This window comes from Bos mutus, chromosome 2 (assembly GCF_027580195.1).
Source record: "Bos mutus isolate GX-2022 chromosome 2, NWIPB_WYAK_1.1, whole genome shotgun sequence".
NCBI classification, from domain to species: Eukaryota; Metazoa; Chordata; class Mammalia; order Artiodactyla; family Bovidae; genus Bos; species Bos mutus.
Genome location: NC_091618.1, coordinates 64,371,588 through 64,395,615, shown reverse-complemented (window position 1 = coordinate 64,395,615; position 24,028 = coordinate 64,371,588). Strand labels below are relative to the sequence as shown.

General features: G+C 44.8%; 2 protein-coding genes across 7 annotated transcripts in view; both read left to right on the top strand.

The window, feature by feature from the left end:
- Nucleotides 1-9,144, top strand: part of CFAP221 (cilia and flagella associated protein 221) — a 136,492-nt gene extending 127,348 nt beyond the window's left edge. For 2 of the 5 annotated variants that reach the window (XM_070380474.1, XM_005894389.3), the window contains 2 exons: nucleotides 3,743-3,838; nucleotides 7,792-9,144. In XM_070380474.1, the coding sequence (XP_070236575.1) occupies nucleotides 3,743-3,838; nucleotides 7,792-7,900 (205 nt within the window). In that variant the 3' untranslated portion in view covers nucleotides 7,901-9,144. The other 3 variants (XM_070380463.1, XM_070380455.1, XR_011466311.1) reach the window with 2 other exon arrangements.
- Nucleotides 9,145-17,106: 7,962 nt separating this feature from the next.
- Nucleotides 17,107-20,102, top strand: TMEM177 (transmembrane protein 177). Of its 2 annotated transcripts, none has more exons than XM_005894390.3 (2): nucleotides 17,107-17,183; nucleotides 18,851-20,102. In XM_005894390.3, the coding sequence occupies exon 2, from the start codon at nucleotides 18,872-18,874 to the stop codon at nucleotides 19,805-19,807; it is 936 nt and encodes a 311-aa protein (XP_005894452.1). In that variant the 5' UTR covers nucleotides 17,107-17,183; nucleotides 18,851-18,871; the 3' UTR covers nucleotides 19,808-20,102. The 2 variants fall into 2 exon arrangements, with proteins under 2 accessions (XP_005894452.1, XP_070245423.1); XM_070389322.1 differs by lacking the exon at nucleotides 17,107-17,183 and adding an exon at nucleotides 18,660-18,705.
- The last annotated feature ends 3,926 nt before the right edge of the window (nucleotides 20,103-24,028 follow it).

The following is a 24,028-nucleotide window of genomic DNA, read 5'->3' as shown; positions in this document are numbered from 1 at the left end:
ACAGAGCATTAAATATGAAGTCAGGCCCAGCACTTGGCAAGAGTTTCATTCACTCCAACAATGAGGTCTTCTTATTTTCCATACTTTGGAGATGAGGAAACTGCTAACGGGAAGCAGTTTTTCAAATCACTGTCTTGTAAATCACCAGCATCGAGATTGGCACAGAGCTTGACACAGAGCAGCTGCTTAGCAAAGATTAGGCGATCGGAGTGACTTTGTGCAGTTTTCAAGGATGTTTTCCCAAACACAATATGGCTCTGCCCACCTTTGTTTATGTTTTGCTGTAAGGAGAGGGTTCCTGTTTGTAATTCTAAATTTTGAAGCCTCTGTTGATCTTGGAGGCATTTCTCTTTGAGTGTAGCAGAGACAGCCACTCAAAAGAATTGTCTCTTCTACAGAAATAGGATTGTTGAAACCAGAGGCTCAGTGTCACCTGAGTTAGGTCATCCATGTGACTCAGCCTTTACCAAGAGGGCAGGAGAAGATGTGAGATGTCCTCCTGAGGGCAGGACCAGGATGGAGTGGGTTTATCTCCTGCAGACTCTCTCCTTGCTTCCTGGAGCTGGAACTCACACTTGCAGTGACCCAGCTGTAACTATTAAGCAACCAAGCACCAGGCCAGGGGTCCACAAACAGCCAAATCTGGCCTACCACCTATTTTGCAAAACATCTGCTTGATTGAAACACAGCCACACTCATTCATTGGAATGTTTTCCATGACTCCTTTCATGCTGCAACAGTGTGCGTGCATGCTAAGTCACTCAGCGTGTCCAACTCTTTGTGACCTCACAGACTGTAGCCCACCACACTCCTCTGTCCATGGGATTCTCCAGGCAAGAATACTGGGGTGGGGTGCCATTCTCTCCTCCAGGGGATTTTCCTGACCCAGGGATCAAACCAGTGTCTCTTATGGCTCCTGCATTGGCAGATGGATTATTTATCGCTAGCGCCACCTGGGAAGCTAATTGTAAAAGAGACCCACTGAGGCCTTTACTCGAAAAGTTTCCTGACCCTTGCTGTAAGGGGTAGCAGACCTCAATATAAAAATAACCTCAATCCCTGTAATTTCTTCTCTCACCTGTAGATTATTTAGAAGCATATTGTTTTCTTTTTAAAGCAGTTGTGGATTTTTTGGTTATCTTCTTTGCTATTGATTTCTAATTGAATTCCATTGTGGTCACAGAACATTCTCAGAATGATTTCAACCTTTTGAAATATTCATGCTTTCCTTACAGTCCAAGATACGGTCAGTATTGGTAAATGTTGCATGTACACCTGCAAACAATATGCATTCTGTAACCCCATTTTTCCTTTTCTTGGGGATGGTTTTGATCACCGCCTCCTGTATACTGTTATGAACTTACGTCCATAGTTCTTCAGGCTGTCTGTCTACCAGATCTAAGCCTTTGAATCTATTCATCACCTCCACTGTATAATCAAAAGGGATTTGACTTAGGTCTTACCTGAAGGGTCTAGTGGTTTTCCCTACTTTCTTAAAGTTAAGCCTGAATTTTGCAATAAGGAGCTCATGATCTGAGTCTCACAGTCAGTCAGCTCCAGGTCTATAGAGCTTCTGCATCTTCCACTGCAAAGAATGTAATCAATCTGATTTCAGTATTGACCATCCAGAGATGTCCATGTGCAGTCATCTCTTGTGTTATTGGAAAAGGGTATTTGCTATGACCAGCTGAGGAAAGAAGAAAAGCGAGAGGCAGGGGAGAAAGGGAAAGATTACTCAGCTGAATGCAGAGTTCCAGAGAATATCAAGGAAAGAGAAGAGGGCCTTCTTAAATGAACAATGCAAAGAAATAGAGGAAAACAATAGAATGAGAAAGACTAGCGATCTCTTCAAGAAAATTGGAGATATCAGGGAATACTTCATGCAAGGACGGGCACAATAAAGGACAGAAACAGTAAGGACCTAACAAAAGCAGAAGAGATTAAGAAGAGGTGGCAAGAATACACAGAAGAACTATACAAAAAAGTCTTAAAGACCCAGATAACCATGATAGCATAACCATGATGGTGTGGTCACTCACCTAGGACCAGACATCCTGGAGTGTGAAGTCAAGTGGGCTTTAGAAAGCATTATTACAAACAAAGCTTGTGGAGGTGATGGAATTCCAGCTGAGTTATTTAAAATCCTAAAAGATGATGCTGTTAAAGTGTTGCACTCAATATTCCAGCAAATTTGGAAAACTCAGCAGTGGCCACAGGGCTGGAAAAGGTCAGTTTTCATTCCAAAGATGGGCAATGTCAAAGAATGTTCAAACTACCAGACAGTTGTGCTCATTTCACATACTAGCAAGGTTATGCTCAAAATCCTTCAAGCTAGGGTTCAACAGCATGTGAGCCAAGAATTTGCAGATGTACAAGCTGGGTTTAGAAAAGGCAGAGGAACCAGAGATCAAATTGCCAATATTCATTGGAGAAAGCAAGGGAATGCCAGAAAAATATCTGCTTCATTGACTATGCTAAAGCCTATGACTTTGTGCACCACAGCAGATTGTGGAAAATTCTTAAAGAGATGGGAGTACCAGACCACCTTCCCTGTCTCCTGAGAAACCTGTATCTGGGTCAAGAAACAGCAATTAGAACCAGACATGAAACAACTGGTTCAAAATTGGGAAAGGAGTATGACAAGGCTGTATATTGTCACCCTGCTTATTTAACTTCTATTCAGAGAACATCATGCAAAATTCCAGGCTGGATAAATCACAAGCTGAAATCAAGATTACCAGGAGAAATATCAACAACCTCAGATATGCAGATGATACCACTCTAATGGGAGAAAATTAAGAGGAATAAAAGAGCCTCTTGAGGAGGGTGAAAGAGGAAAATGAAAAAATCTGGTTTGAAACGCAGTATTAAAAAAATTGAGATCATGGCATCTGATCCCATCACTTCATGGTAAATAGAAGGGGAAAAACTGGAAGCAGTGACAGGTTTTATTTTCTTGAGCTCCAAAATCGCTGTGGACGGTGACTGTAGCTGTGAAATTAAAAGACACTTGCTTCTTGGAAGGAAAGCTATGACAAACCTAGACCGTGTATTGAAAAGCAGAGACATCACTTTGCCAGCAAAGGTCTGTATAGTCAAAGCTGTGGTTTTTCCCAGTAGTCATGTATGGCTGTGAGAGTTGGACCGTAAAGAAGGCTGAGCACCAAAGAATTGATGCTTTCGAACTGTGGTTCTAGAGAACGCTTCAGAGTTCCTTGGACAGGAAATCAGACCAGTCAATCCTAAAGAAAAGCAACCCTGAATATCCATTGGAAGGACTGATGACGAAGCTGAAGCTCCAATACTTTGGCCACCTGATGCAAAGAGCCGACTCATTGGAAAAGACCCTGACGCTGGGAAAGATTGAGGACAGGAGGAGAAGGGGGTGACAGAGGATGAGATGGTTGGATGGCATCATCAACTCAATGGATATGAGTTTGAGCAAACTCCAGGAGATAGTGAAGGTCAGGGAAGCCTGTTCTGCTGCAGTCCGTAGGGTCACAAAGAGTCGGACATGACTTAGCCACTGAACAACAACAACTATAACAACAAACCCCATTTTTAAACTGCTTGTTATTCTCTGCTTATAAATAACCATTCCTACTGTTGTTTTTAATAGAAAGCTATTTATCAGTCTTATACTTTCTTTAATGTAGATCCAAGAAGTATAGGTGTGATTAATGTTGAAGGAATCATGTAACTCTTAAATGATTGCAGTACTTTTCTATTTTCTTCCTTTCAGTGAGCTCTGTGAACAGAGTATGGACATTATGCTGACTCCAGAAATGATCGAAGCAGAATTCCCAATGCTGGATTACAGGGACACCAAGAAAGAGAAGTAAGTGAATGCTTTATGCCTTAGGAAGAGGTAGCCCAGGATAAAATTTGTCCTACATGACATACAGAACTGTTTGAATCTAAAAACATGTCCAAAGAGACACGTTTCCAGTGCTTTAGGTATTTAGACATGTATCCTATTTACCACCCATGCCACCTCCAGCCTCGTTGCTTATCTTCAGTCACTGGGCCTCAGTCTCCCCATTCAGAACGTGCAGAAAACAAAACCTCTCTCCCGGGCGGTTGTGAAGATTCCATGAGATGCCAGTGTGAGGACACCTCTCCGGGTGCTTGCTCTACACATGTGAACCCTTTCCTGCATCTCTGAATCAGGGACAGCTAGCTAGGCAGACATCACCATCATCCTTCAGAACTTGGTTTTGAAGAATACTTTGGTAAAGGAAATAACCACTAGAGTTCATATGGTTTGTAAGTTTGAAATTCCAGATATCCTTTTAGAATTATTTAAGTCTTTTTAAATTATTAAAATGTTAGAAAATATAGAAAAATATAAAGAATGAAATAAAAACAATAATCCTACCACCCAGGGTCAGTACCTTATACATTTTGGTTTGTGGTCTTCCAAGTATTAATACTTTAATTATTTAAATAACTCACAAACACCTACTGTATTTTGTTAAACTGTATATACAATTGTCCCACAGTATCCATGGGGGATTGGTTCCAGGACACCCCTCAGCCTGGGTACTAAAATCTGTGGATGCTCAAGTCCTTTATGTAAAATGGCGTAGAATTTGCATATAACCTATACACATCCTCCTATACTTTAAATCATCTCTGCATTACTTATAATACCTCATCCAGTGTAAATGATTTTTAAATAATTTTCAGCATGCAGCAAATTCAAGTTTTGCTTTTTGGAACTTTCTCATATTTTTTTCCACCTGGGGGTTGGTTGAGTCTGAAAATGCTGGACCTATGGACACAAAGGGCCAACTGTATGTGTTTAAGTATTCTTACCTGGTTCATTTGTAATAGTAACAGAAACCTATAGCAAACCAGCACTTCTCAGAAAGTAGATTAGCAGCTTCTAAAACAAAATTTAGGGGAAAAAAATTTTAATAGAATTTCAGTGAGCATCTGTTTTAATCAGCTATTTAGCAACAAAATATGCTATACTACATAGTACATCTGACGCCTCAACAAAGAAATGCACTTTGCATTTTGTTTCAGGTTTCAAACATATGGCTAAGAGTTTTAAATAAAACCTTTTTTTTTCAGTTTGAAAAACTACCCCTGGACTTAGAACAGTTTGCCCCATGAGCAGGGTAATACCCAATACCTCATTGTTTAGTTGCTGTTTCACCTGGTTTTTTCGCCATTTTGACTACAGAAAGTAGTATCAAATGCCATTTGATTATCAAATGAGTATTAAATGAAATAGAACTTATTACTTTATATATCTTCACCCAAAGAAAAAAATTCCCTCTTCTTTTTTAATGTATTTCAGCTACTTTACCAAAAAAAAAAAAAAAACAGAAAAAACAACAATAACTCTAAGCATTTTCTGCACACCAAGTTATTTTTTTTTCAAAATACACATACATTTCACACATTTTCAATAAATAGATCCATGGCATTTTGAATTCACCTATTTTGCAGTTTAAATTATTTTTGTACATTTTTTCATGTGCCAAAATTATCAATATAATTATCAGTTTATTGGCTGTATAGTATTCCAATGATATCTCACAGATGATTTTTTTCAAAGTTTTATTGGAGTATAGTTGATTTACAATGTTGTATTAGTTTAAGGTGTACAGCACAGTGATGTGTGTATATGTATATATATAAATATGAAATATGGGGAAGGAAATGGCAGCCCACCCCAGTATTCTTACCTGGAAAATCCCATGAACAGAGAAGCCTGGTGGGTTACAGTTCATGGGGTCCAAAGAGTCAGACACAACTTATCAATTCAACCACCACCACTGTGTGTGCTAAGTCGCTCCAGTCATGTCCAACTCTGTCGGACCCTATGGACTGCAGCCCACCAGGCTCCTCTGTCCATGGGATTCTCACGTATGTGTGTGTATCTGTTTTTTTCAGATTCTTTTCCCTTATAGGTTATTACAAGAGATTCAGTTCTGAAATTCTCTCCATGTATACCAAGCATGACCCGATGCTCAGTTCTGTCTTTTCAGTCCTTACTTGTGCCTTTTTTCACCCCCTTCAGCTTCAGCTGGAAGCAGACAGAGTGTCAGACAGATACACATGAGAGCTTGGACAGACGGACAGAAATAAAAAACACATCAGTGATACTTAATGTCCCCATGAAGACTGCTGTCAATTTGGTTTCTGGAAAATACTTATTTTCATGGATGCAAAGAATCATCTGCTCTTTCTTGAAGGCTGTAATCAACCCAAGAGCTTCCTTGCTATCTTGATGGTGATCTCACCCTCTCAAGACCTACTAAGGAGAATTATATTGCAAAATACCCAAGAAACTGTGTGAGTGACTTTAGTTGTTGACACATCATTCAGCTCCCCTTAGATTATCACAATATCACTCAGCCATTAACATATTTAAGGGCTGACATGAACTATGTATTTTTAGATGGATTTCATAAAGTGGTGCCAATTAATTTTTTTAATTATATACATTAGGGAAGTTTTAATTTTCTCATTTTGAGATACTTCTCCTTTTCAAAACTTTCAGGCATTTGCCAAAACTTTAGGAAGTTTCAGTCTCCTTAGGAAATATTTCACAAGCACTTAATTTTATTTTTTTGAAGTATAGTTGAGTTACAATGTTGTGTTAATTTCTGCTGTACAGCAAAGTGATTCAGTTATACATATATTCTTTTTCATATTCTTTTCTATTATGGTTTATCATAGGACATTGAGTATAGTTCCCGTGCTGTACAGAAGGACCTTGTTTGTCCATTCTCTACATAATGTTTGCATCTACTGACCCCAAATTCCCGGTCCATCCCCCCCACCCCCTCCCCCTTGGCAACCGCAGATCTGTGAGTCTGTTTCTATTTTGTAAATAAGTTCATTTGTATTAATTTTTTATGTTCCACATGTGAGTGATATCATATGGTATTTGTCTTTCTCTCCTGACTTCACTTAGTATAATAATCTCCAGGTCCATCCATGTTGCTGCAAATGGCATTATTTCATACTTTTTATGGCTGAGTAATATTCCAGTGTGTATACGTACCACATCTTCTTTATCCATTCCTCTGTTCATGGACACTTAGGTGGCTTCCATGTCTTTGCTATTGTCAATAGTGCTGCTGTGAACACAGAGGAGAAGAACTTAATTTTGTCTTGAATTCTTCTAACTGGACAGATCATATAGCTGAGCTCACCATCCTTAGACATCTGTGCTTTCAACCAAATACACTAATCCTGTCCTCCCAGGTATTTGGAAAGTTCTACCCTTCACCATGCCAGCAACATCCAGGCTCCACATCAGCCATTCCTCCACCCAGGTGCAGAACCCTCCTTGAGTCCCCTGTTCCAGAGCCATTGTCAGAGTCAGAGATACTGTGTGTCCACTTTACTCATAAACATAAAGAATCAGCTCCTGCCCACTGAGCATTTAGAACCCATCATGCCGGGATGTCCATGCATAAGTTCTCATTTCTCTTTGCAACAATCCTCAGAGATGGGAATTCCCACCACGTGTACCTCTGGAAACGGAGGCTGAGAGTTTAGGTCACTTGGCTCTGCTAAGAACCTAGTGCAACTGAGACAGGAAATCAGGTTGGAATCACCTTCAGCCAGGTGTTTTCACTGGTAACTAAATGATCACAAAGTATGGTTTATACTGTGTTTGTGTATAAACAGCTCCTCCCATCTTCATGAGGCATCACTGGTGACACTGGGCCCAGAAGCAGGGTGGTGATGGGTGAACTGAAGTTTTAAGAGGTGCCCTGATGTGTCCTCATCGGGTTTGTGTTTTATATATATATATCTATTTAGAGAGGTGAAAGACCAAGCACAGCCAATGGAGAAGGCAGGAGAGAAGGTGCTCGAGGAGATGAAGAACCTGCGGAGCAAAGCGCTCAGCTCCTACCTGATCCTAGAATGAAAACCACCAGAAGACCAGTGCCTCTCACTTCCTTTCTGCAGGTCACCATGGTCCTCTGTGTCTGCTTATGTTCCGGCCATTTGGGGAATTAAAGTTTTAGAGAAAAGACTGAAATATAGATGATGTACATATTTTAAACTTACAGTTTTTTCTTTTAAGAAATAAAATGTTGTTAGTATGATGGCAGTGTTTGGAGCTTCTTGCTGCAAGACTTAATGTGGGCACAAAGGCTTCCAAGTGCTGAGAGGCTGGGAGCCCTTTGGAGGGGCCAGAGGCTGGAAGAGCTGGGGAGGGGTTGCACCCCCGCCAGCTCCCATGGCCACTGAGCACCCCTGACTCTGACTTTGGGAACTGCTCCCAGAAAGAGCAGTGCTGGTGAGGACACCAGGTCCTAAGCAGCCGTGTGGCAGCAGACACAGGCGAGGAGGCTAGAAATGGAGGGGACACTGTGGGGCAACTAGAACTTGCTGACTGGCCTGGGAGGAATGGATAACACCTCTGTGAGGACTCTCAAAAGCAGCTGGGGTGGCAGGGCGTTGCCTTCGGGTCAGGAGTCCTGGTGATTAGACAGTAAAAAGCAAGCCTTTTGACTGTGTGTATTAACATGACTCCATTCTCATGCATCAGCTGGCAGCCGCAGGTCAGAATCACATAGAGAGCTTCATAAAAACCAGCTGAATCATTATTGTATTTAAAATAGGTAACCAACAAGATTCTACTAGGTAGTACAGGGAACTCTGCTCGATATTCTGTAATAACCTATATGGAAAAGAATTTGAAAAAGAATAGATACATGTATATGTATAACTGAATCACTTTGCTGTGCGCCTGAAACACAACATTGTTAATCAATTATACTCCAATAAAAATTAAAAAACAGCTGAATCAGGTTGTCTGGGGTCGGACCCAAGCAGTAATAATCTTTAAAGCTCTCCAGGTGAACCTAATGTGCAGCCAGGAGTGAGAACCACTGGCCTCCAGGATAAAGTCTAAATTCCTCTTCCGGGGGCTCCAAGCCCTCGCTTCTCTGGGTTCTGCTTCTAGCTTTCCTCTGCCCCCGCTCTCGGCTCTCTATAGGGCAGTGGGGACCGCTGGCTTGTGGCCAGTGGCTGTCTGGTTGTGGGTGGATGCTGGTCCTCCTCTTACTAACCACGTGGCTCCCTTAACATCTCTGAACTTGTAAGACTGGGCTCCAGTGCTCACTGCCTGTAGGGCTGTGAGAATGACTTTAGGAAACTTGAAAAGGGTACCTATTATTAAACAGTAGTTGAAAAATCTGAGCTTCTGCAACTTGCACGGCAAGACTGAAGCAGCAGGAATTTTAAAAGTTTTTTCATTTTGAAATAATTTTAGACTTAAGGAAAACTTGCAAAACTAAAACAGTGAGCTCACATATATAGTACCCAGCTTCCCCGATGTTGACATCTACTGTGGGACAATCATCAAAAACAGGAAATTAAAACTGGCTGGGGACTTCCCTGGCAGTCAGTGGTTAAGACTGTACTACCACTGCAGGGAGTGCGAGTTCAATTCCTGCTCAGGGAATATGGTTCAGCACATATGGCTCGTGGCCAAAAAATAAATAAAAGAAAATTTCTTGAACTGAATAAAAAAATGAAAATGCAACATATCAACTTTTATTATTTTTTTTGACAGCGCAAGGTAGTTTTTATTCTAATTTTTTATAACAGAAGTATTTTTATTTTTTTACTTTACAATATTGTATTGGTTTTGCCATACATCAACATGAATCCTCCACGGGTGTACACGTGTTCCCCATCCTGAACCCCCATCCCACCTCCCTCCCCGTACCATCCCTCTGGGTCATCCCAGTACACCAGCCCCAAGCATCCTGTATCCTGCATCGAACCTGGACTGGCGATTCGTTTCTTATATGACATTATACATGTTTCAATGCCATTCTCCCAAATCATCCCACCCTCTTCCTCTCCTACAGAGTCCAAAAGACTGTTCTATACATCTGTGTCTCTTTTGCTGTCTCGTATACAGGGTTACCGTTACCATCTTTCTAAATTCCATATATATGCGTTAGCATACTGTATTGGTGTTTTTCCTTCTGGCTTACTTCACTAACATATCAACTTTTAAAAATTACAAAAAAAAAAAAAAAAACTGGCTCAGCATAGTTGGCCAGTGTCTCCTTACTGTCTTCTCACCTGTGACAGCCCCTCTGTAGTCCCTGAGTGGCAAGGTTCCCAGCCAGCCTGGTACCAGGGCCCTGCCTCACAACAGCCCTTCCTTTCCTTAAAGAGGGTGTCTGTGTTTTACCACCAAAGAGATGAATCAGATCACAGGATTCAGCCAAGGCATCTTCCCCAACAGCGGGGTCTTCAGCAAAACTTTCTTTTCAGATACTCTTTTTGCAGGAAGTTTGTTAAAGCTGTTGTGAAAAGACTTGAGAGGAAGCAAGTCACGGGAAAGAGCCTGAAGACTGACACACCATACTTACGCCCCCAGTAATGAACAGTGCAAGCCCTTGTGCACACACACATACACACATAGGCACACACATGCACACACATGCCCTTCCCAGGTCCAGTGCAGTATCTCACCCACTAGAGGCCATAACAAGTGGGCCCTTTTTTATGCGATCACTCTCCCCAATGGTAGAGTTGACCCGAGCCTAAGGACAGGCTACTTTTCAGGTCCCCACTGCCTGGAGCTCGATTGGCCACCCTTAGGGCAACCAGTGGTTCTGCTGCTCCCCAAACCCTCCTTCCAAAGCTCCCCGCTCAGCGTCAGGCTGAAGCATCTGAACTACAAGCCTAAACAGGATACCCAGGGCCTCTCCTGTAACTTCCAGCCAATAACTCTGGACCTTTAACTAAACCGGTTTCCCACCTTTCCGTGGATGCTAAGTCTAGAGGACTTACCAAGACTAAGCTCCTACTCCGCCATGCGGTTTACCTCAGCCGGCACCAGAAGTCAAGCTGGATTAACCGAAAGGTGAAAGGAGGCAGGACGCTGGTTACTACCATCCTCAGTTGTTCACGTCATGAACTACAGGAAGGAGGGCCACCAGTGAACCGTCGTAGACGGAAACATCGTTCTTCCTCTTTCTGTGCTTCCTACCAGATGTAGAATCCCCAGGAGAAGAGCTATGAACCAGACTGCAGGCTCCCACCCTCCACCCCAGCCGGTGGAGCCAAACAGCTAGTCTCTACTGGGGGAGGGTGCTGATGTGGTCAGGGCAGTTTTGGGTGAGAGATGAGACTGAAGTTTCAAAACAATGAAACTGAGTCTTAACCAAAGTGATATTGTCTAAGTAACCAATATTGACTGACAAATTATAGACTCAGACTGTGCATCCTTAGGGGGGGCCTACTAATAAACAGGAAATCAGATGGTTTGAAGAGTGCAGCTGGTAGCAATTATTGGAAAAAAAATCTTTCATTTATTTGTAAATGAGCTGATACTACTCACTGTTCACACTATAGTCATCACCAGCTTCTGATGTCAAAAAAGATATCAAGGAATGAGAGAAATTATTATTATTGGTGGAAATATAGGATCTGGGAAGCAAGAGGGGGCTGTGCAGAGCAGCCAAGGCAAGGGGCCCAGGGTCTAATTTGGTATTATACCAAATTATAATACCAGTATTATAATAGATGGCATGCTCATTAAAGTTAGTATTTGTGGCAATAGGGAAACTAGTATAAAAGACAAAACATATTTTATATTAGAACAAGGTCTGTTTAAGTAGTCAAACTGTAGTTAAATTTAAAATGGTATAATTCCAGGGACTTCCCTGGTGGTGGTGGGGTCCAGTGGGTAAGACTCCATGCTTCCAATCCAGGGGACAAGTGTTCTCATCCCTGGCTCAGGAGAATCCCAGATCCTGTGGGGCCAAAAAGAAAAAAATGATATGATTCAATGACATTTTTAAAATACATCTTTTAGGGGTCTGCCTCTGAAATGGCCACTGAGCCACTGTCCACTCCCAGGGCCAAGTAGCGTGGTCTGACATATGCCCAAAGCTCTTAGAGTTTGGTCTCTAGTACCATTCCCTAAGAGGAAGCAAAAAACCTTGGAACGTATCTGATTCTATATCTCAGCACAAGGATAATTAAGATGTTCCTGGAGCATGCATTTGTTGCCAGAAAGAAAGTATGCTTTCAAAGTGATCCAGGACAATTTGAAAGGATAAAGGAGCCAGTTGAAAGGAGCTCCCGCTGAGCAAGTTGTGACAGTTTTGGCACTAGAAAGAAAGCAGTAGCTCTCTGCAGAGCCATATGAGACATGCTAGGGGAAAGAAAGGGGGAAGGGGAAAAGGCACGTACAAGATTTTAATGATACTTACAGTATGTTGATGAAGCCAAATGATGAGTATACTGCACTGAAGTTCTAGTCAACATCAAAATTTCATCATTACAAATCAAATAGCTAAAATATTCATCGCATTCCTGGTAGGAGATGCAGAATCGTATCAGCTCTACTCAAGCAATGAAAAATTGTGGAGGATTTTACTATGACAAAAAAGACATAGGCTTGAGAAGTCCAATTATCTCTGTAAATAAATGCCAACTCGTGACAAATCAACCTGGACCTTTGTTGTTCTGGACCCCTGTCCTGGGCAAGATCCCACCAAGAGTTCAGTCCACAGTATCCCAGGGTAAAGTGGCCCATGAGGGTGGTTCTGTGCTCCAGGATTAGGGGAATACATTTGAAATGTCAAGATGAATAAAAGAATCTACCTAAGTTGACACTTCTGTGCTGGGTAGGTTATCTGTAATAACAAGTTTTATTTCTCTGTTTTATATGTACTTCATTTAAGATGTTTAAAACAGGTTAGAGGATCTGTTACATTTCTGTGTCTGTTTTATTAGATTTATAAGAGTTGCTTAGTGGTTAAGAATATTTTGCTTATAAGATTTGATTTGGGAATAAGACTACTTGGCAGGGGTTGGATATTGTTATATTTAAGAGAACCAGCTAAAGTTGAAAGTATAGTTTGAGATGTCCAAGAGAATTTGACCAATTAAGTACAGAAGTGCTATGGTAAGATTAAGGAAGATTTAATTATAAAGCCCATGGTTAATTGACAGTTAACCAAAGAACAGGTAGAAAAAAAAAAAGAACAGGTAGAAACAAAATCTTCTTTTTATACAAAGATCATTGAATTTATTAATAAGATAACAATATTTGTAAATTGAGGTTTTAGGCTTAAGAGATATGAGATATTTAAACTTGATCCTTATCAATAGTAATTAAATAGTAATTGATAGTAATTAAAGCATAAGTAACTCTTAAGTATTCCTTTCATGCCCAAAAGCCTCCTCAGAAAACATTTTAGGAAGAAATAGAAAATCTGAAAGCCCTATGACAAGTGAGGAGATAGAATCAGTATTCAAAAGTCTCCCAACCAGGAGAAGTCCTGAAGCCAATGGCTTTACTGGTGAAGATTGCTAAATATTTAAAGAAGAACTAATGCCAATCCTTCTCAAACTTTTCCAAAAAATTGAAGAGGAAGGAATTCCTCCTGATTCATTCTATAGCCAGCGTCACTCTGATACCAAAGTCAGATTAAGACACTGCTGCTGCTGCTAAGAGGCTTCAGTTGTGTCCGACTCTGTGCGACCCCAAAGACAGCAGCCCACCAGGCTCCCTCGTCCCTGGGATTCTCCAGGCAAGAACACTGGAATGGGTTGCCATTTCCTTCTCCAATGCATGAAAGTGAAAAGTGAAAGTGAAGTTGCTCAGTCGTGTCTGACTGTTCACAACCCCATGGGACACAGCCTACCAGGCTCCTCCGTCCATGGATTTTCCAGGCAAGAGTACTGGAGTGGGTTGCCATTGCCTTCTCTGGATAAAGACCCTACAAGAAAAGCAAATTTCAGGCCAATAGCCCTTATGAACATTAATGCAAACATTCTCAACAAAATAGGAATTCAGCAGCATATCGAAGAGATTATACATCGTGACAAAGTGGGATTCATTCCTACAATACAAAGATGGTTCAACATATGAAAATCAATCAATATAATATACCACAACAGAATAAAGAACAGAAACCACATGATCAACTCAACTGATGCAGGGAAAGCGTTTGAAAAGTTCAACACCTTTTCATGAATAAACACTCAACAAACTAGGAATGGAAGGAAACTGCCTCAACATAATAAAAGCTATATATGAAAAATCCACAGCAAACATCCTAGTCAATGGTGAAAGACTGAAAGCTTTTTCTCTAAGATCAGGAACAAGACAAGAATGCCTACTTTCACCAGTTCTATTCAACATAGTCCTAGATCTAGCCAGATTAGGCAAGGAAAAGAAATAAAAGGCATCCAAATTGGAAAGGAAGAAGTAAAATTATCTCCGTTCATAGATGATACAAAATTACGTTTAAAAAGCCCTAAACATTGCACAAAAACCTGTTAGAGCTAATAAATGAATTCAGCAAACTAGCAGGATACAAAGTCAACACACAAAAGTCAGCTGCTATACACTAACAATAAACAATCTGAAAAGGAAATGATGATAGCAATTCCATTTACAATGGCAACGAAAAGGATAAAATGCTTAGGAATGACCTTAACCAAAGAGGTGAAAGACTTATACACTGAAAACTACAAAACATTGCTGAAAGAAATCAAAGAAGACATAAATAAATGGAAATACATCCCATGTTCATGAAGTGTAAGACTTAATATTATTAAGATGGCAGAACTACCCAAAGCAATCTAAAGATTCAAAGCAATCCCTATCAAAGTCCCAATGATATTTTTTGCAGAAATAGAAAAATCCATCCTAAAATTCATATGGAATTTCAAGGGACCCTGAATACAAAAAATGATCTTGAAAAAAGAACTAAGCTGAAGGATTCATACTCCCTCATTTCAAAACTTACTAAAAAGCTACAGTGTCAAAATGGTGTGAGTGCAGGCATAAAGACATACACAAAAATCAATGGAGGGCTTTCCTGGTGGCTTTCCAGTAAAGAATCCGCCTGTGATGTAGGAGACCTGGCTTCAATATCTGGGTTGGGAAGATCGCCTGGGGAAAGGAATGGCTACCCACTCTAGTATTTTTGCCTGGAGAGGTCCAAGGACAGAGGAGCCTGGCGGGCTACAGTCCATGGGGTTGCAAAGAGTCCGACATGACTGAAGTGACTTAGCACATATAATAATGGAACAGAATAAAGAGTCCAGAAATAAACCCTGGCATATATGATCAAATGATTTTTGATAAAGGTATGAAGACTACTCAATGGGGGACAAAAGTCTTTTCAGCAAGTGTTGCTGAGAAAACTGTCTATCCACATGGATCCTTACCTAACAGCAAATTCAAAAACTAACTCAAAAAAAAAAAAAAAAAACTAACTCAAAATGGATCAAAGACCAAAATTATACAACTCTTAGAAGGAAACGTAGGGCAAAAACTTCATGACACTAGCTCTGGCAATAATTTTTTGGATATGACACAAAAGGCATGGGCAACAAAACAGAAATAGGAGATTTGGAATTTATGAAAATTTAAAATGTTGTGCATCAAAAGACAATATCCTCATATTTAAAAGGCAACCCACAGAATGGGTGAAAATATTTGTATCACATATCTGATAAGGGATTAACATCTAAAGTATACTGACAACTCCTAAAACTCAACCACACACACAAAACCCAACCCAATTAAAAAATGGACAAAGGTTTTGAATAGACATTTCTCCAAATAAAACATACAGATGTCCAAGGAGCGTATGAAAAGGTGCTCAAAATCGCTAATCACTAGGGAAAAGTATATCAAAACTACAAGATACCACCACATACACATACTAGAATGACTACTATTAAAAAAACAGAAAATAACACACATTGATAAAGATGTAAAGAAATTGCAACGCTTGAGCACTGTTGGCAGGAATGTAAAACAGTACAGCCTCTGTCGAAAACAGGATACCAGATCCTCAAAAACTTTAAAAATGAAATGAACATATTATACAACAGTTCTACTTCTGTGTATACACCCAAAAGAATTGAAAGCAGGGTCTTGAAGAGATATTTGCACACTCATGTTCACAGTAGCAAGATCATAATAGCAAAAATGCAGAAGCAACCCAAGTGCCCATCAACAGGTGAATGGATAAGCAAAACCTGCCATATTCATATGGTGCAACATTATTTAGCCTTAGAAAGAAGGAAGTTCTGATTCCATTTACAGGAGATACTTAGTGATTGAAATATAGAGACAGAATGTAGAATGGTGGATGCCAGAGAGCAGAGGGAAGAGGAATGGAAGTTATTGTCTGATGGATACAGAGCTTCAGCTTTACAAGATGAAGAGCTATGGAGGTGGACAGTGGTGACGGTTGTACTACTACTGTACTATGTGCTATAAAATGGTCAAGATGGTAAATATCATGTGTACACCACCACAATGGAAAAAAAAAAAAGCAACCATCAGATGCCCTTTTATCCATCATGGATGCTTATCCCTATATTCATATCCTGTTCATCCTCTAACCTAGGCCGAATCACCCACCCCTTGCAGGCTTCTCAGGCTTCACTGTGACTTTACAAAGCTTGGTCCATCACCGGCAAATTCCCCACAACTTCACCTGTACTTCAGGGTCTACAGACCTCTTCTGCAAGTGGCCAGATAGTGTTTTAGGCTCTGGACAGACTGTCTCTGTCCTGGCTACTCCCCTCTGCCCTTCTAAGGGAAAGCAGCCACAGACAGCGCGTAAAGGAATGGCCTGGGCCCAGGCAGGCTGACCCCTAATCCTCGCACAGCAGCTGGGAAAGTGAGCTGACAGGTGTGACGCCGCTTCGCGGACTGTACAGTGTGGATCACTTGGGACGAGCTGGGGCAGAGGACCCGCTAGCACAGAGCGCTTCGCGACGAGAAAGGATGGGACCTGGCAGTAGGACGGGGCGTAGGCTCCGACAGAAGGTCCGCCAGAGGCCTCCTGACCCACGCCCTGACGCTGGTCTCTCCAATGCTACACAGGGACGGCCCAGACAGCCTTGGTGGAAAGAAACTGAGCCCGCAGCCAGAGCCCCCCAAGGGCGTTCACTATCTGAGACTCGGCTCTAGCCGAGCAGCCAGGGTCCCGCCCTGCGCTCCTCCCCCGAGTTTCCCGCCCCCTTCGTCTCCGCCCCCGGAGCCCCGCCCCTGAAGCCGGCTGGCGTGTATTGCTATTTCAGCCCCGCCCCCTAGGGGCCCGCCCCTTTGTCTCCGCCCCCAGAACCGGCCGGCGTGCTTTGCGCCTGGCCCCGCCCGGCCCACGTGCTCGGCGTACCTGGCTGCGGCGGAGAAGGAGGTGAGCCTGCGGAATGGGGCGGGTAAACAAGCGGACCCCAGCGGGCTCTTTTCGCTGTGTGTTCCAGCCGTGGGCGTAGCCAGGAGATGCGGCGTGGAGCGAGGGTCCTTCGCCCAGCCGCCTGCGAGATGCGCGGCACCCCCTCCCACGCCTCCCTGGGGCGCGCGGCCTTGGTGCTAGGGGTCCTAGGGGAGTTAGGACATACGTTTGGACTCTTCCTGTCCTGGCTTTGGTTGCCTCCTTAGTGAAAAGGCACAGTGACGTGACTCTTAAGGAATATGCTGCCTTCTTGTTTGCAGCAGTTTGTTTGCTAATTAAACACTTTAGAGACAGGAAGACAGTAAGCTTCAGCTGAAGTTAAATTGTGAATTTTACTGAAATATTTTAGGATGAAATAATAGTATGGCCCTACTGTGTTTGGAAATAAACTAGCTGGAGGGGATTATGCGTTTGAGTAGAGATGAAACAAAGTTAGCCATGACTTGACAGATTGAAGTTAGTTTATAATATACTATTTTTTCCACTTTCATGCGTGTTTATAATTTATCATCAAAAATAATCTATAGTGAAAAATTTGCTGTGGACACTTGTGTTCAAATACCGGGCCTGTATTTGTCTGCTAGAGCTGTAGGGACAAGAACTGGGTGGCAGAAATGTGTTTTCTTGGAATTCTGGAGGCCCGAGGTCCAAGATCAAGGTGTCGGCAGGGCTGGTTTCTCTTCTGAGGCCTCTCCTACTGGCTTGTAGATGGCCACCTTCTAGCTTGCATCCTCGTAGTCCTTCTGTGTCTGTGTCTTAATGTCCCACTCTGGATTGGATTAGGGACTATCCTAATGACCTCGCTTTAACTTAATTACCTCTTTAAAGATGCTATCTCTAAGTACAGTCACATTCCTCCTCCTGGAAGTTAGGACTTCACCATAGGAATTTGGAGGGACGTAGTTCTGCCCATAGCTCTGCCACGTTACTGGTTGAGGCCTATCTGTGCTTCAGCATTCACCGCTTTAAAATAGGGACATCATAATGATAACGTCACAGAGTTGTGAGGATTAAATTGTTATATAATATGTGTAAAGCTCTCAGAACTGTGTCGGGCATATAGTAAGGACGGAATAAGCTGAGCATGTGTTTCATGTATAAATCAGTGCTCATGTTCCGTATGGCAGTGGAGTGAGAGGTGGGTTGCTTGGGGCCGTGGCTAGCCGTGGGGATCAAAGTTGTAGTTACAGCCATTCCACGGCTTCCCGAGACTCCATGGCAGGGCCGTCGTGCATCCCCCTCAGCTTCCTGGGTTGCCCAGTGACCAGCACTGACAGGCCCATGGTTGTCTGTGGGCAGCGAGTGGACTGGCAGAGCTCAGCAGGCTCCCAGCTGAGAGATGCCCTGACCCCTGTCTCACGATGCCCAGAAGTTCACCTTGGCCAAGGGGTGTCTGCTCTTTGCCAGACACTGATTGTTTCATGTGTGTTTATTTACTCAGCACAGACACCCTCCTGGTGGGCCCTTGTCACATGCGCATTTGGTAAGTGGTAACGCAGAGACAGAGCTGGGGCCGGTTCTTGGCTACTGTGCGTATTGCATCGGTTTAAGAGGATGTGGCCCCGGGGTGTTTGGTCTGCAGGCCGACCCCAGCAGTTGTTGGCTTACTTCTCTTTCTCTTGGCCCAGGTTACAGCGGTGGCAGCCCTCATGGCAGGTCCCCTGTGGCGGGCCACAGTGTTCGTGCAGAGACACAGGACAGGCCTGTTGGTGGGCTCCTGTGCAGGCCTGTTTGGGGCCCAGATCTCGTACCACCTCTTCCCGGATCCTGTGGTCCAGTGGCTGTACCAGTACTGGCCTCAGGGCCAGCCAGCGCCTCTGTCCCCAGAACTGGAGAGGCTCTTCCAGGAGGTGCAGCAGGACATTGGCGTCCCCTCAGGCCACCACTTTGAGGCCTTTACCACCTTCACCTTCCAGCCTGTGAGCGCCGGCTTCCCGAGACTCCCTGGTGGGGCCGTCGTAGGCATCCCCGCCAGCTTCCTGGGTGGCCCAGTGACCAACACTGACCAGCCTGTAGTTGTCCACGGGCAGCGAGTGGACTGGCGGAGCCCAGCAGGTACCCGGCTGAGAGATGCCCTGACCCTGTCTCACGATGCCCAGAAGTTCGCCTTGGCCAAGGAGGTGGTGTACCTGGAGAGTGGGGCAGCCGCCCTGCAGGCCCTGCCAGCCCCAGCCTGCCTGGCAGGCACCTGGGCGCTGGGTGTGGGGGCCAAGCACGCCTTGGGGCTGTACGGAGGCCCCATGAGCTTGCGGGCCGCCTTCAACTTGGTGGTGGCAGTGGCGGGCTTCGTGGCCTATGCCTTCTCCACCGACTCTCTCACTCACGCCCTGGAAGCCTGGCTGGACCGCCGCACGGCCTCCCTGTCTGTAGCCTATGCCCGGGGCGGCGTGGAATTCTACGAGAAGGTTTTGTCGGGCAACCTGGCCCTTCGCAGTCTGCTGGGCCAGCGGGGGAAGAAACTCTACACGCCCAGCGGGAATGTCATTCCCAGACACTGGTTCCGCATCAAACACCTACCCTACACGGCCCGCCGGGACTCGGTGCTGCAGATGTGGCGGGCAGCGCTTGGCCCCGGCAGCTCCTGAGGGCCTTGTGGCCCAGACGGTTCCAGCCCAGGCAGGTGCCACTCGCCGTGGACTCAGGCAAGCCCACAGCTCAGTGTCAGCAGACTTGCAGGCTTTGGGGTTTAACAGCCCAGTTCCTACCCCAGCCCACCACCTATGACCTAAGTCACCTCGGACACATCCCTTTATGAATCTGAGCCTTGGTTCCTCTACTGTAAATCGGGGCTGATGTAAACTCCCTGGCAGGCCTGTGGGGTTGTGTGAGGTCATTACAGGAGGGCCTGGGTGCCAGCGCCTAAATAAACAGAAGGCTGTCTTCCTTGCTGTTTGATTACAGGGGGCTAAAAGAGTCAGACTGCATCTCACCACCAGAGGTGTTTGCGCGATGCAGCCACTTTGTTACAGTGAGGAATCACTGCATAATTTGCCTGGTGGTCAAATCCCAGTCTCCTCCTGTGGTAGAGGTTAAAGGTTCTGAGAGGCCCAGATGAGAAGCCCTTATGGGCCCAGGAGCTGGGAGACAGAGCTCCCCGTGGGGCTTTAAAAGAGGTGTATCCAGTGCAGATGGCAGCTCAAAGAGGGCTGGGTGCCCAACAGTCTTGCAGGGCCCCAGGAGAGCCCCTGGGCCTGAAGGAGAGAGAAGGTATTGCTGGAACCTGGCGGGACCTCCTGCTAGGAATTCTGCCCGATGGAGAGGAAGGAGCAGGCCTGCAAAGCTGAGGCCCTGCAGTCAGGACAGAGCAGGTAAGTGCTTGCAGAGGAAAGGGAGGGTAGGGACCATGAAGGGAGATGGGAATGGGGCCAAAGGGTGGTGAGGAAAGCAGAGGGGTTCCACTGGGCAATGGGCCAGGCCTGGTGTCCCACTCAGGACCAGGGGAAGCTGCAGCCTTGCCAGGCTTGTTTCCCTCCAGACTTAGCTGGATAGACAGACCCCCCCCACTTTTGATGCTTGGACAGGAGACCTCAGCAGGGAAGATGAGAAGAATTGTGATGAGTAAGCCAGGTTCCCTTGGTCATTCCTGTATTCTTTTAGTTTTGTTTTATTTTATTGAAGTATAGTTGATTTACAATGTTGTATTATTTTCTGCTGTACAACAAAGTGACTCAGTTATACAAATATGTATGTATCTTTGTCATATTCTTTTCCATTATGGTTTATTATAGGATATTGAATATAGTGTTCTGTGTTACACAGAAGGACCTTGTTTGTCTGTTCTCTATGTACTAGTTTGCATCTGCTAATCTCAAACTCCCACTCCATCCATGTCCCACCCCCTCACCCTTGGCAACTACAAGTCTATACTCTATGTCTGTGAGTCTGTTTCTGTTTTGTAGATAAGTTAATTTGCATCATGTCTTAGATTCCACTTATAAGTAATGATATCATTTGGTGTTTGTCTTTCTCTTTCTGACTTACTTCACTTACTATGATAATCTCTAGTTGCATCCATGTTGCTGCTGCTGCTACTAAGTCACTTCAGTCGTGTCCGACTCTGTGCAACCCCATAGATGACAGCCCACCAGGCTCCCCCATCCCTGGGATTCTCCAGGCAAGAACACTGGAGTGGGTTGCCATTTCCTTCTCCAATGCATGAAAGTGAAAAGTGAAAGTGAAGTCGCTCAGTCGTGTCCAACTCTTAGCGACCCCATGGACTGCAGCCCACCAGGCTCCTCCATCCATGGGATTTTCCAGGCAAGATACTGGAGTGGGGTGCCATTGCTGCAAATAGCATTATTTCATTCTTTTTTTATGGCTGAGAAATATTCTACTGTATATATGTACCACATCTTTCATCCATTCATCTGTTGATGAACATTTGGGTTGTTTAAAGTCTTTATTCAGTTCATTATAACATTAACTCTGATTTGGTTTCCCAGCCACAAGGCATGTAGGATCCCAACTCCTCAACCAGGGATCAAACCTTCACCATTCCCGCACCAGAAGGTGAGGTCCAACCACTGAACGCCCCGTATAGTTTTTCATGGTAGCTGCACCTACAGTGTAGAAGGGTTCCCTTTGCTCCACATCCTCTGCAGCATTTGTTACTTGTACTTTTTAATGATGGCCATTGTGACTGATGTGATATCTCATTGTATTGTTGATTCGCATTTGTCTACTAATTAGTGATGTTGAGCATCTTTTCAGGCCATTCATGTATCTTTTTTTTTAATTTGGCTACACCAGGTCTTAGTTGCACATGCAGGATCTAGTTACCCGACCAGGAATTGAACCCAGACCCTCTGCATTGGGAACAGGGAGTCTTAGCCACTGGACCACCAGAGAAGCCCCCATATATTCCTTTTGTTGGTGATTATGTTTTCCCTGGAAGAGGTGAAGAATTCAGGCCTGGTATCAGTGTAACTCAGAGCAGAGGGTATAATTAGGCCCCATGCAGGAGGGACACAAAACCAGCCCAGGAGGCCCACTCAGGAGTGGCCGGTGGTCCCTGCCAGAAGACCATGGGTAGAGTGATCAGGCAGGGCTAGCCTGTCTTCCTGCTGGGTCCTTGATGGTGGTGAGCTGGGCTCAGCACTCTGGCCCCATTCTGGGCCATCCTAGGGGTCTCTGCCCTGGGGCCCAGCAGATGGTTCTGAGGGCACAGCACTGCCTCTCCCAGGTCCCTGGGCAGTATTGGACACAGGCTTGACCAGGCGGACAGATGGTCCCACCCCGCCGTCAGTTGCTTTCAGTACTGCAAGAGCTGTGAGGAGACCAGGCGTTCCTGCTGCTCCATCCGGATGGGAGGGGAAGAGAGCCCTGGCGCTGATGGGGATGGGGAGGTGACCTCCTGAGACACCACTTAACTTGGCTCCTAGTCCAAATCGCAAACTTTGTTTCCACTCAAGGGCTGTTCTCTGGCTCCATACACACTCCCGTGGCCCACTCCAAGCCTGGGCTGACTGCGATCCCCCGATTCCCGCATCCTGCATATCCTTGCCATTTGCTACCATCCAGAGCTCTCCTGCTGCAGTACCGGCAGGCACACGGCAGCTCTGACTGAGAACGTGTCTGGACTGAGCCATCCTCCCCATTACCCCTTCTTCCCACCTTGTGGCTAAACCAGGGCCCAGCCTGGTGATCTCCCTGCCCAGCAACTCCAGCTCCATCCAAACCCCCCCCGCCCCCGCCCCCGCCACCACAGGTAGCTCCAGCCCTGGCCTCCCCAGGTGGTTCCTCATGTGGGCTTCCTGACCATTCTCCCTACCTCTCCCAGTTCTCAGGGCGCAGGTCTGACAGGGTTCTCTTTTGCTTAAAACCCTTTGCAGGCATTCCTGTGTGGTGGTCAGTTGCTCAGTTGTGTCCAACTCTTTGAGACCCCATGGACTGTAGCCCTCCAGGCTCCTCTGTCCATGGGCTTTTTTTCAGGCAAGAATACTGGAGTAGGTTGCCATTGCCTTCTCCAGGGGATCTTCCTGGCCCAGGGATGGAACCTGTGTCTCTTGGATCTCCTGCATTGGCAGGTGGATTCTTTACCCTTTGCACCTTAGTGCTCTTCCTAGCCTTTGCTGCCAACTGTGATTAAGTAATTAAGTGACCATGGCTGAGCATCTCCTCTGCTGAAATGTACTTTCTGCACAGGCAGGGTTGTGTGTCCCACTTAAAACTCTTGACTGAGATTCTCCACATTTGGGAATAAATGAACAAGACTCTGAAGCTCCCACAGACAGAGGCTTGGCTCCTTAGGATCTCTGAGCAGTTACAGTATGGCTTACTGTGTGCCCTGGGCACGGCGATTGTGAATCATATGTGACCCTGTCCTTCCTTTCTGACTTGGGACTTTGCAAGGGCATGGCCTGGCCATGATTGCTGACTTCATGGGGGAAACCAGGACACGGTGTGTCACTTCCCTTCCTATAGGGCACAGATTACTTCTCAGGGCTCCAGGGACCCCCTTCTCAGAGGCTTTAGGGGAAGCTGACCCCAAATTCTGTGATATTTTGTGCCCGTAAAAGCAGTTCAGGGGTTGATCCCCAAAAGATTAAAACCATGTTCTGTGGTCTCTATAGCCTTTCTCCCCTGCCACTTAGAGGTAACTTTCCAGCCTCACCTCTTTTATCAGGAAATAAAAGGTCACTGAGGCAAGGCTTTTGGAACTTCTAGGAGAGACCTTCCAGCTAACTGAAGGGAAAGGGTCCATCCTAGCTGTAATGTTTAGTGCTGCAGTGGGGATGGGGAGGAGGGGAGGGGTGTTATGGAGCCTCAGGAGGCCCCAGCTGAGGACCAGGGTACCTTAGGAGGTA

Bases quoted from the DNA above. Each gene is read 5' to 3' on its own strand.
- TMEM177 (XM_005894390.3), top strand. From the start codon at position 18,872: ATGGCAGGTCCCCTGTGGCGGGCCACAGTGTTCGTGCAGAGACACAGG.